Below are 13658 nucleotides of genomic sequence, written 5' to 3'. Positions count from 1 at the left end.
AATTATTTACGTCCCAAAATGAAATTCGATCTTGATTAATGAAGTATTAACATCAATTATAAAAACAACATTGGCATTATGTTTTATCCTTCTTGAATTTATTTAGCTGTTAAAAGAATGTGATTTTGCTGCATTTGAACATTCCAAAAATATTATAAATTGTAAAACAAAATTCACACTTGCATTTTTATGTACATGTTATTACTATATCAGTTAAATATGCATATGATTCATTCAATATTTGTATGGATATAATTAAAATAATGCTAAAAATAATATACATTCTTTTTATTATTTCTTCATCGGTGGAGGTCCTCCCATTGGTGGTGGTGGTCCATTCATTGGTGGTCTCATTGGACCCATAGGTCCCATAGGACCCATCATTGGTCCCATTGGTCCCATAGGTCCCATCATAGGTGGCCTCATACCCATCATCGGTGGCATTGGTCCATGTGGTCCCATCATCATTGGACCACCTGGTCCCATTGGTCCACCAGGATGCATTCCTGGTGGTGGCATCATACCTGGTGGACCTTGAGGTGGCACGCCAGGACGAGGCCCAAGATTTGGAGGTGGTGGAATTGCTGCTCCCTTGTTTGCCGCAAAAGGATTAGATGCAATTTTCCCTGCTTTAAATGCTGCTGTTGTTGCATCGATTAGATGTTGTGCTTGCTCTTCCATCCATTTTTGATAAAAATATTTGACATTATCTTTATGTTTACGTCCCTGACAATGTGTCTTTCGTACACTTGGCGAATCGTGTGTCAAATATGTATCACAATAATCACAATAATATTTTGGCATTGTTCACTTAGATTATAAACCCAACAATCGTAAAATGTTTTTTACGGTGCGTTGCACAATTTCTTGTAATTGTATCAATTTTTCACGTTTGAACGTTAACGTTTAATTACAGGTTATATACACGCACATTTCTTGTCCCCAAACATTTACTATAACCTGTAACTATATTCAAGATGGATAAACGACATAGAAAAATCTGAATCCGCTACTATGTGCACCTTCTATTAAAATAAAGTACTTTATATGATACATTTTCGTAATTTTATACTGATCTATTTGTATAGTTAACTTAAAATAAAATTAATCTTTATTGTTATAATAATATGTTACAAATGTACAATATACGTTTTTTATTTATCTTGTAAATTATATTCGTAAAAATGTCTAAAAAGAAGAATAATTGGCAAAGTTCTATACTATTTTTGTTATTATTGTAGTTTTCGTTTCGTAATTTTCATTTTTGCTTTTTGATGTTTCAATATTATTTTGCAATTTTAACGATAACCTTATTATCCTTTCAACTACTCAATACACTGATTATTGAACAGTATTAAATTTAAACATAAAATGAAAACACACTTATAAAACTATTACTGTTATTATAAACTTAACATAATATAACTCTATAAACATACCTAAATACACTGAAATAATTACATCAATTCTTTACCGAATCCCTAGAATTAATTCAAACGCATAACGACTGTGATCGTATGTGAAATGGTGTACGATGCGCAAGTGAGATGCGTGAAAATCATTCCGAGTCAAAATTTCCGACACCAACCGTTGGCGTTTAGGATGCTGAATGTTACTATCTTATTCTCTATGATTTGTATGAGAGGTAAGATGTCGGCCATGTGTTATTGGTTTTGAGAATCACTGTACTCCCCGTGTTTTGACGTGCCCTATATTCGTTAGTGTAGGGAGGTTTTCTCGGCTACAGGTATATTTTTAAACGTTAATAACTAAAAGACTAAGCTTCAAACGCAATGTTTTTATTTTTGATTTTCGCCTTATTTCGGTATCTAAAATCACCCCTTAAATTTTCTCTTAGCAATGGCCGAACACCCAGTTTATTGAACCCATGTATGGAATAAATCATTCATTAAATGCGTTTTCATATTTTTCGTTACATTATAATGAGAATATAATTAATTTGTCAGATTTTGTTGATGAAAATGAGTTTAAATTCGACCTTATTAAAACTGCTTTTAATTACACATATTGTCATAATATTATTGCAAAATTTATTATTTATATGATATAGTCCGCAAAACATTAATAATTTCATGATTTTCTAATGAAAAGTGTAAACATCTGTTACTAAGCTGTTATGAGAGTCCCGAATGTGTTTATTCTTGCTCTGTCTCACTCGCTTTCGGTATAGGATGGTCATCTTCTTTGACACATAGAATAATAACAGTAAAACTTATCACATTTGCCGCGCGGTTACCATAAATCACCAAATACAGTTTTATTTATCGATAAACATAAAAGTAACAAAAACTATACGTTCTTTATACTTAATACAAAATCGTCATCATCCGTATCTGTTTCCAAAGGTAATTCGGGACCAGCAGTTCTTTGATATATAAGTACTTTTCTGCCAGCGAACAAACATTCTCTAATTTTTTTTGTGTAATCGGTAATGGATTTTGTGCACACACCTCGTCAGTTGGTAATGAAGAAATAGCTGAACTTTTTTTTAGACAAAACTCTGAAAACCTTAAACCAGCACTTTACAATACTAAGTAGATTTCTCATCCTTCGAAACGCGTTATTTTTAAATTTAAAATTTTTCTTTTTGTACGTTTATAACATTTTTCTTGAAAGTATTTTTAAAATGTTTAGAGTAATTTAAAATCATACTCTTGTTCACCTCCACTAATGTAAATTTCGTGACGTTTTTCAAACCAAATCTATTCAAATCTATCTTCGATTGGTGGAATTGATTTGCGAATCGGCAAAAGAACCGGATAACTCCGGAGTTACTGGTTCATACACCTGAATAGTTCCGTTATCTCGATATTTAACTATTAGAGCTGTCTATTTCTTGCAGCAAACGATGCAGAATGGCGTCAGTTATTACATCTATACATGAAAGTACATGAAAATCCAATTTTTGCCAAAAAGTAGAGCTCATCGGTTTTTGTACTGAACCCTCTAACTATAAATAATATAGAAAATTATAATTTTTATATTCTTCACGGAATCTTCATAAAACCACAGACAACGTACAGGATAGACCTTGCACCTTATGAAACTTTTTATCCGGGGCTTTGGGGCCGAGAAGACTCTTACCGTTTTCATGTCGTTACCAATGTTACCGATTCACCATAGAATAAACTTACAGCATTAGTAGTGGTTAGAACTGGAACTATGAAATTACAAATAAAAAAGTAACGTAATTGTTTATTAGTGGGCGATTCATCACATGCACATGTTTTACTGCTGCCAAAAGATCGTGAACAGTTCTATTCAAGCAATCCAATATATGTATGCATCTTTATATGCAAATTTAATAAAAGAGGATTTTTTACATTTGTCGATTTTACCATCTTTGATGATTGGATTGAATGTAATTTTTAAACTCATTAATTTATATCGTAGAGGGCATAACAAAAACTCTGATTTTTTACACAATCGGTATTTCAGAACGTTGTACACAAAGATACATTAGGTGCAAGATCTATCCTGTACCTCGTCGCTGGTAGAATCAGCAAGGAATAAAGTAGAATACTTCATAACCGAATGGGGTATAGGCGGAGTTTGGTGTCCTAACGTTTGTTGGACACGTTGTCCCACGAATCTCCAAACAGTTCACTATTGCGCATGCGCCTTAAATGGCAATAAGATTTTCGATTCTCACAGAAGTACTGTGACAATTGTTTTGGTGTAAACTGAAAGTACCTGAGAAAACGAGACGAAAAATGTCAGCAAAATCAAAGGCATTTACCAAAGAAGAAGAACTCCTTCTTCAAGACTTTTCACGGAATGTGTCAACCAAATCATCAGCGTTATTTTACGGCAATGCTTTCATCGTTTCGGCGATTCCCATTTGTAAGTACAGAATGTTGAAAAGCTAATAAAAATGATTAATATTATTGTTACATTAATATTTATAAATTCTACGACACATTTTAGTATATATTTATATTATGGGTTTGCGATTAAACGAATAGTTTAAAAGCTAACCTCTATCTTTTCGTTACAGGGCTTTTCTGGAGAATTCACTTGATCGACATCTACGCCAATTTAATTTCCTTTGTTTTAGTCACATTAGCTAGTACATACGCGCTTGCCCTCGCGTATAAAAATACCAAGTTTGTATTGAAACATAAGGTACCGTAAATTGGTAATAGAATCTCCAAATAAAGTAATGTGTCTACGATATTGTATTTTCTAAAGTGAAATTGTATACTTTTTTCAGATTGCAGTGAAAAGGGAAGATGCAGTGACAAAGGAAATGGGCAGAAAGTTAGCAGAAGACAAAAAGATGAGCAAGAAGGAAAAAGATGAAAGGTACCTAAATGTTCTCAAATACGTAATATGTTCAAACTGCATTTAATAACATACTGTAACATGATCAAATTTCTAGGATTTTATGGAAGAAAAACGAAGTGGCTGATTATGAAGCAACAACATTCTCAATCTTCTACAACAATGCCTTATTCTTAGCTCTTGTAATTGTATCTTCATTTTATATCCTAAAGACATTCACTCCAGCTGTAAATTATATATTTTCCGTGGGCGCGACGAGTGCACTGTTAGCGCTACTGTCGACTGGATCACAATAATTTATGCTGCTCAAAAGGTATATGTGTGAATATGTGATGGTAACCCATTTATATCATAAGACAATTCTGTGAGACTGAGAGAATGAATACATATAATAAAATTTCTTTTATTTATACTAATTTTGCCGATTCGTGTTATTCGATACACCTCCAAAATGAAAACCGTTTAGAAGTACTTTTGTCTTTGCTTAGATTGAACTATGTTGTAACCGTGTTAGAAAAATATCATAATTATGTGTATTTTATATTTAGTTCCACGACGAATGATTAATCACGTCGCATCCACACCATTCTATTACAGCCTTTTGTCAAACTGCCCAGAGAATACGGTCAGGGGAATCAGTAAACTGCACGTACTTACATTATCAAGCGTTTAGCAATCAAAAAATTCATCTTAGCAAGACAGGCGGTAATATTTGCGATTCATGTTATCGCAGCCGTCCGAGTTATTTACCGTCACTTCCAGGCGACTAAATAACAAATAAATTAAATTCCGGCTCTATTGTGGGTGACGAATTATAACGGATCACAGATTGTAATCCATTATACATAGTTTTAACGCAGACCAGCCTAATGCTTTCTTTACTTGCTTAACTTGGATCGGTGCCAGCGTATAACCCGTTGAAGGAAAATTCCTTGTTAGGTTGTATATTCTATTTCTATACAGAAGTGAAAGTGCCAACATTCACTTATACACGATATAAATACCATTATTATCGCTGCATATAATGTGATATACGTATAATGTGATATTGTTTTATGAAAAGTTGGGTACGAAATTTTCGCCGATTTCCTTTATTGCTCTACCGGGGTGACATTTGTTACGCATATGACAGATGACTCGAACAGGTCATATCTCAAAAACTAAAGATTCGCAGATTAACGTTTATTATGACTTTTACTGCATCTCTAAGTGATTGCACATCATCGAATAACCCAACGGATTTTTGTAAAGCGAAGAACTGAAGTATTCGCACAATCGTGATCATGCATCTGGCAGAGGTGTATGTACCAGTTTCATGGTCTGATGTATGCCACCACGTGATACTTGTGTAATTCTGACAATTAATAAATCCAAATTTAATTATTACGCAAAAAACATAGCAATTTTTCTGATGAAAATGACATCAAACACGACATAATTTGAACAACATTTACTTATTAACACGTTCACTGTCACGCCAGATATTTCACTGTATTGAGATAAAACAGACGCCCTGTATTACATTACATAGAGTCGGCCTACCGTCTGACTGACACTTGTAGAATCGGCCCTACATTTTTTTTCAATAAGTATTAATAAGTAAATGTTGTTCAAATTATATCGTGTTTGATCTCATTTTCATCAGAAAAATCTCAGATGAAAAAAAGTAAAATTAAAGAAATTATATTTTTCTATTATGAATTGTCGAGCCGTGAAATCTCGTAAAAGAAACCGAGTTACACGCTTGACTGACTGCGAGTGAGATAACATAGGCGCAGCAATGACGCAGACCTAGGCGTAGGACCATCTGTACTGACACTTGTAGAATCAAAACTGGCTGACACTTGTAGAGACATTACTGTACTGTGTAGAGCTCAGAAGTTTGCCCCCCCCCTGACGGCACAGGGGCAAGATGGGTACTTCAGTCGTACCGCCCGAATCTTCCCTCACTCGGTGCTATATAATAATGACAATACATGTGCCTTATTTTCATGATTGTGTTACAGAACGTGATCTTATGGGGATACGTTGCAATCAGACCCACATTCCTTCCATGAGCAAACTCGTGAGCCCTACACAGTACTAGTAGAGGAAGTACAGGTAACCCCGGACAGTTGAATATTTCGATTATCCAACTGCATAAAGAAACAAATGACACATTGCCACGCGTCTTCCTAACGTCAAACACATTTTTCAGTTAGTTGTAAGCGATACTGATATTACACTTAATTTTGTTACGATTAAAAGCGGTATTCCTGTTCCAATCAAATTTTATCAAACCTTATTCTGAACTAAACGTAAATATTCTTTTATGTTTTGACAATTAAATTTAGTTTAAGATCCTTGAGTTTTTTTTCTTTACTACTGCAAAAATGGTTAATAAAAATATTGGATCATGTCTATCGGGTAGCCCCGGACACTTGTATGGTGGGTATCCCCGGTCACTTTTATCTGTTGCAAATTTGAATATCGTACATTCAGGATCTGGTCGATTTTGCTTGTCGTTTGTTTCTATAAAATTGTTTTATACAAAGCTGATATGAGAGAAATATATAATTAATGAAAAAAACGAGGAATAATGACAAATAAATATAACTTAATATTCTTTTAAGGACCCGATATCAAAACTTGAAAATATAGGTCATACGTCAAAGCTCTTTGATGGTTAAATCTGTGCAAGTCTAAAACGAGATTATGCGTGGGTGAATGAACTTGATGTATTAGAGAAGGGAAGAGAAATCTACCAACAAGATATCAGACTAACTCGTCTCTTGTTTACGTAATGCGATTGAATGCCAATTTTACGAGCAAAAGATGTTGCTTTTATTTATACTTGTATTTTCAGTACGGATAAAGAAAAGTTCTTACTGAAGTTCAACACATCACAAAATTATATATACCTATATATTCTTCTTTTACATTTTCATTATCAGTGCAGCTGTACATAATTGCTAATTTTGTTTTCAACTTTACAGTCTTCTTTTTTTCATTCCTGTTTCCCTGATTATGTTTTAGGTAAAAAAAAAAAGAAGTGTTTAATATATAAGATTCAATGTAAAATATCTACTGCATAATTTATGATGGAACTGTTTCGTACATTTTTAAAAAACCTAAGCAGAACTCTATATCGCTGGTATTGTTTATAAAAATATGAAAAGAGAATATCTGCTATAATACACAGAACGAATACTACAACAAAATAGTGGTATTGTAATATACAAGTAAATGCACGAAATGAGCATTAGTGTTGCACAGTGTTATGTGAACAAAGTTATTCATTATTTGACATTTGATATTTCTGAAAGTACACTTGATTACAAAAGTAGGCCAAGTTCAAATGTAGCCGAAAATTCAACAGAAAATTTGAATTACTATTATGTTCACATTTTACAAACCTAATCCTTTCAATCGCTATTAGGCACACAATATCTTCATTGCAGAGTTAAATTAAAATACGAACGTTGAGAAATTGTAAATGTTTAAACATTTTCGTAAAAAAGTGAAAAGAAATCGAAAGATACCGAAATTCTACGAAGAGAATCAATTTACTTAATAAATCATCTTTAACAATGTTATAAGAAAATATAATTATATTTGAACTTTGTAATTTCTCAAGTTTTTTGCAAAGTTTATGAGTGAAATCAAAATAATCTTGTAGGTTGACCTGGAGATATGACAGTTACATCTACATCACACCGTAATAATAAAAATTCGAATATTGGTATCTTTTCATATAAGATTATCTGTGTTCACAATGGTCCGTCTGATTTAATCCGTCCATTTACTTCCTGGTTTCACTATATTGCGGTAATTATTCTTCCAATCTACTAAAATCAACTTTGTTTTCACTTGAGCCTTTTTACTTACGAAAATAATCGAAAATGCACAATATTTTCGATATTCCGAACATTTGAATGTCTGTTTCTTACCTCTACACGAAATGAAATTAGTTCCGCATTTTCATTTAATGTAACCTACGACACATTGCTCCTTAAAAGTATAATTATATACTGCAATAGCACTGTTTATGCTGAGAGTGTGATAAATTCGAAATATTTCTGAATAATTCCTCACAACGAAGAAGCGTAGAACGATCACTAAATTCATAGAACTATCTCAATTACACATTTCTATGGAGATTTATGTACATATGTCACCTTTGTAAGAAAAAATAAAAAATATTTAAATACTGCATTGAGCAATGTTGATAGTATGCAAATAAAAAGCAAAAAAGTAAAAGTAAAAAATTAACTCGAACTATATCAAATGCAGCTTTAATTTGACAAGCTTGTCGGACGCCTTTTTATACAAACATCAAAGCTGCCGATGCTGAAAACCTTATTTTATCCTACCGATTGCAAGCAGTGCAACGTCTTTGCTATTACATTGTCTGGGAATCGCTTAGTTTAACAGCATCGCTCCGCTCATGCTTGCCACTGATTTTGCAATGTAATTAGACAACACTATGGGAAAGGATAGTTCAATACTTTCAGTTAATTAGTTCAACTCGTTAATTGTGTGTTGTATTATTGGCGCAGAAATGATCGTGGCAATTGTATTTTGAAAAAGAAAAAAAAGAATTCCTTTCAATAAATGAACTCCCACTTTCTTCCTAAGTTATACGCAATAATAATACTTAATTAACGATAAACATATGAAATGTTGAGAAAAGAAAGTAAAAGTTTGCATTTTTCAAACAGAAGTCGTATTTTACTTCAAATGAATACATTTTAGAAAAATTATATTGTTAATAACAACAACAGAGACATTTACTTAATGCTTGCTAATATTTGTGACGATATTTAAGTACCGAAAGACGGATTCGGAGATTGAGTAGGCAGTGAACGTGCGGTAGCAAAATGGTACGTGCAAAAAATGTGGATTGTCCTAATTTCGTTTGCATTTGATGCATAACATTACATTCTATCTAACATTTGATGAATCACGATTTGCTCAGTGCAGATGATGAGATCAATAAGATTGGTTCTTATCGTAAAATTTTGACTCTCTTTGCTTCAACCAAAATTCCCCTCGTCCCCCTAATATAATACATTATACTGTATAATGTAAATATAAAATGTTTTATTTATCAGGGTATACAATAATCAAGTTGTACGTTAACGAGAAATTTTCAATTCGTTGTTGAAATCAAAATCTCGTGTATATGTAAATGGTACATCACATTCGTCGTACTGTTATGCCGCAGCTTAACAGGGACTTCAAAAGTTTCAGTATTCCGTTCACAGAAATAACTCTTTCATTCCAAAGATCAACTCTGAACCAGAATCAGTAAACTGAAGTAACAACTTTTGAAAAACTGACGCGCGGCGTGAAGATGGCCCTCCACCCACAGTGCAAGGGGTGGTGAAAATTCGAGTTTATCCTAACAGTACAATAATATAAATATTATTATCGAGGCTTTCAGGTGTAAGCCATAGAAAGAGTATTCCGACGTTTCGTAAGCGTTGAACCCTTCATCAGGGTTCGTGAGACACACTGATAATGGCGTGTGTCTAAAAGAGGTGTATTATTAATTCAATAGCTCATGTCCCGGTTCGTTGCTTTCCAATCAGCGAAGATTTTTAATTAGTTAGCTCTTTCCATAAGGACACGGCTTACACACCCGGAAATCTCAATAATAATAATTATGCTCCGGGCCACGAAATCCTTAATTCTTCGATACTGTAAACGGTAATGTGTCTTGTGTGGTTTCAATGAAACTGTTGCTTCCAAGTAAGAGCTAAAAATGCTTCTCGAAATTTTCTATGTACAAAACAGTCGTTTAAACAACTGTTGATACAGCGAACCGATCCAGTTTACAAAGTTATGCTCTAATTAAATATAACGTGGTAATATACATACTAATGAGTCCCCGTGAGAAAGTGTTACGTTATCGACTAACGCGGATCATTTCACCACCATATAAAATTACCAGCGGCAGAATCAATCCGGCTGAATAATTGACTTCTTATTTTACGGTTAGAGATTATTATGAAATCGAATTTGCGTACCAATTCTCAGGAATGGTTTCCCTCGCAAAATCGTCGCACAATGGAAACGATAAAAACAACGATTCACATCTTTCGTGTGCGTAACATGTCTATGATCTTTTTATTCGTGATGAACCGAGAGTAATTGTTTTAAGAACCAAATAACGTGCACTCGTTGAAGTTAGTACGTAAAACTTGGTGCTTTGTTGAAATTATGTTTAATTGAAGTACAATAAAATTCATTTATAAAAAATTAGGGGTCCTTTGTCGCCGTGGGAGACCCTCCCCTCCCTTTAAAATTTCTTGCATTTTAAATAATTAACTCCCTGTCGCATTTAATGTAAAAAGAAATTCAAGTCGATATCTGCAGTGGTTTCGATGGAAACAGCTCGCAGCACTTTATTTCGCTCACCTTGAATAAATCTTATCACAAAGAAGGCATACCGAGCATTATGTCGAACCATTTTACGAAAGACTTGCCATGCAAGTACTGATCAAGATTACGACCTTCTGTCGTTATTATTTTTATCACGATTTTGTTAGTACTATACTTTTTTTCAAACAAATTAGATGGTCTCTCTGCTTACGAGGACAACTAGCTGGTCAGCCGTCATTGACCCACGATATCGATTACAGTAACATTGATCATCCCCGTTTTCTCGCACCTACGAGCGTACGATAGGAATGAATCAGAAAAAAAGAGAAAGAGGAGAAGCGAGACCCAGAACTACCACGATCTAGCAGTGAAAGTACTTTGAACTCCAGTCACGTGCTTCAGTTTCCTCAGGTATATCACCAGGTGAACTGTTATGGACGAGTCCAGTATCATCTTCACCATCCTTCTTGATTCAGCCTCATTGCTCCTAGCTATACCTATCGAAGTTACGGAGTACGCATTCATTCACTAAAATAATTAATGAAATAATATAACATCCAGTTGAACAGCCGTGGCACTTCTTTTCCTAATTTCTCGATAATTGTTTTGATTGTGCGTTGCGTCAGTCCTCGTGGTGTTTCTTCTTTCTTTCCAAAGATTGAACCAGGTGGGCGGTGAATACATTTTCAAGAGTATACTGACACTTTCTTCAACTGGTTCGTATTCCATCTTTATCTTTGATACTACTTTTTTTTTTCGAAATATAAAAATGAATATGCCGCAACATTTATTATACTCTATAAATTCGTTTATTCATTTGCTTCTTATATTCCGAATGCAAATTTATGGGAATTTTCCGTGTTCTGCTGCTACAAAATACCGTTCACTAGAGAAACTTATAGTGTAGTAGGTATGCTTTTGGTACGATATATAAAATGAACGAGAGAATAGTTTGTTATAGAGTTAATGAAGTACTGTAACTTATTTAAGATGAAACATTACTTCCATATTTTCATAATAATATCTTTCATATAGACGTATTCAGGAAAGGTAACAAGTGTAATGAATATACAGTTTGAGTAACAACGCGGAGATTTCCGCACAGTGTTACGGTGTTTCTTAGTAGAATTCTACTTCTAAGTAAGGACTTCCACTACCTATTACAACAGTAAAGGGCACTTTAAAGAAAACTGTAGAATAGTTCTTCTCAGTGTTTCATTGAATTTTGTAGAATGTAATATGTCAACATTAAAGGATTTAGGAAAAGAATTAAATGGTAGGTAGCAAAAAAGTAATTCTTCTCAGATGCTTGGAAGTACTTAAAAATCAGCAGATAGTGAATTCCAATTATTTTGTCTAATAAGTAATGAAAACCAGTTTTACATCTATAAAACTTACAATTTTCAACCTATCTCACATACACACACGCACACACGTTAATCTTTATTTACTGGTAAGTAAATGCATATTACAATTAACGATAAATTTATATGTGACGACAACAAATTTAACGGAACTCGACAGTTTCATTTTTTACTTATCTGTACATGTTTTTGAACATTTATGTAGAAATTTTCGCATAGAAAACAGAAAAAGTTTTGCTGTTTGTACACATAGAGCGTTTCTTTTAACATAATACAAGAATATCTCATAGACTGTTGAAGATATGAAAAAATTGTTAGAATGAGACTTATTTGATATAGTGAGACATTGTGTAGTGGAAATAATTTTTTCGTATAAGAAATTATAAGGGAAATTTCAAGGTGAACTTAATTTTCTTAAATAGATTACTGTACATCTTGAAACCTAAAATGGTGTACCGCATAAGGTCATTGAACGTAGTACAAGGTCATAAATTACTGAGCTCCCAAGCAGTCAGTTATCTGGTAAACTGTCTGTCCGATTATTATGTGTATGACCTTCTGCTAATGTTCAATGACCTTATGTGACACACCTAAACTTTTCTTAACCCTTTCGCGACGGCGGAACTAGCCATCAGTACGCCACTAACGAACGGATCGTCGTGCCGTTAGTGCACACCGTACACGTTAAGAGTGTCTCGCGTTTTTTCAAATCTTAGAGGATTTCGTTGGAACAGCAGAGGACTTAAGGATGTATCGGATAAAGGGAATGTTGTCGAGGCCTTGTTCTGTATTTTAAAATAAATCTTCACTTTGAGTTGTCGAGGAGCGAGCCAATGCGACGCGCCTAGTGGATGCCGGATATAACCGGCGCTAGTCGTGAAAGGGTTAACAAACGCTGTTGTATTACGAATAAAGTATAATGTTCCATTCAGAAAATCAAGTGAGCTTGAAATGTCCTCTACAGTTTTCATGTATGTATGTATAATGTATACAAAACAATACGCAGTAATACTCGTCGTAGGGCATACAGTTCGACAACTTCTTAACGCTGGAAATAACAGGAGAGTTGGAGTGAAATATAATTCCGTTGTCATTATTAGTATTTGAACATTGATTTTCGCAGCATGTATTATTCCTTCGCTCAATGAATTTGCCTCAACATTCGTAAATTAATAGGTAAAAAGACTGTAGGGTTATGCACAGAGAGCTGACAGCTTATATACAATACACGACCCGACGCATAGAATATCTAATCTGTTTTGATTCGTATCGTGTATGAGAACAGAAATTTGAATCGTTCCATCAGTAACAAAAATAGCAAAGTAGTTGTGCGGTTCAGTATGTATATACAAATATTTACAAGCTTAAAAAATGCAAGCTGATATTTTTGAAACTTCTTCAAAGAAAAACATAGCTGATTGTACACGTAAAAACTGAATATGGTATCATGAAAATTATGTTAAATGAAAGATTCCTTTTTACTTTAATTCATTTTATTATTTTAAAAAAAAAAAGAGGTTAATAGCCAATATACATTTAATAAGTATCCTTACAATTTCCTCTTTATAAGTAATAAAAACTAATATTTTACAGTTATTGCTTGTAACTTTCATCATCTTCACT

The 13658-nt window shown here is 33.7% G+C and overlaps 2 protein-coding genes across 2 annotated transcripts; one reads left to right on the top strand and one right to left on the bottom strand.

The window, feature by feature from the left end:
• Positions 1-291: 291 nt before the first annotated feature.
• LOC108578115 (U1 small nuclear ribonucleoprotein C) lies at positions 292-932 on the bottom strand. The gene has a single exon (XM_017941376.1). The coding sequence runs from the start codon at positions 802-804 to the stop codon at positions 292-294; it is 513 nt and encodes a 170-aa protein (XP_017796865.1). The 5' UTR covers positions 805-932.
• A 2746-nt stretch (positions 933-3678) lies between these two features.
• Positions 3679-4601, top strand: LOC108578114 (translocon-associated protein subunit gamma-like). The gene is made up of 4 exons (XM_017941375.1): positions 3679-3864; positions 4019-4146; positions 4235-4326; positions 4403-4601. The coding sequence occupies exons 1-4, from the start codon at positions 3735-3737 to the stop codon at positions 4599-4601; spliced, it is 549 nt and encodes a 182-aa protein (XP_017796864.1). The 5' UTR covers positions 3679-3734.
• Positions 4602-13658: the final 9057 nt, after the last annotated feature.

The sequence above is a fragment of the Habropoda laboriosa genome, unplaced genomic scaffold (assembly GCF_001263275.1).
Source record: "Habropoda laboriosa isolate 0110345459 unplaced genomic scaffold, ASM126327v1 scaffold1267, whole genome shotgun sequence".
Taxonomy (NCBI): Eukaryota; Metazoa; Arthropoda; class Insecta; order Hymenoptera; family Apidae; genus Habropoda; species Habropoda laboriosa.
This window is presented reverse-complemented; position numbering and strand designations above follow the sequence as displayed.

Coding starts and splice junctions, on each gene's coding strand:
- LOC108578115 (XM_017941376.1), bottom strand. CDS start 804: ATGCCAAAATATTATTGTGATTATTGTGATACATATTTGACACACGAT.
- LOC108578114 (XM_017941375.1), top strand. CDS start 3,735: ATGTCAGCAAAATCAAAGGCATTTACCAAAGAAGAAGAACTCCTTCTT. Junction 4,147..4,234: donor AGTTTGTATTGAAACATAAG/GTACCGTAAATT, acceptor TACTTTTTTCAG/ATTGCAGTGAAAAGGGAAGA. Junction 4,327..4,402: donor AAGAAGGAAAAAGATGAAAG/GTACCTAAATGT, acceptor TCAAATTTCTAG/GATTTTATGGAAGAAAAACG.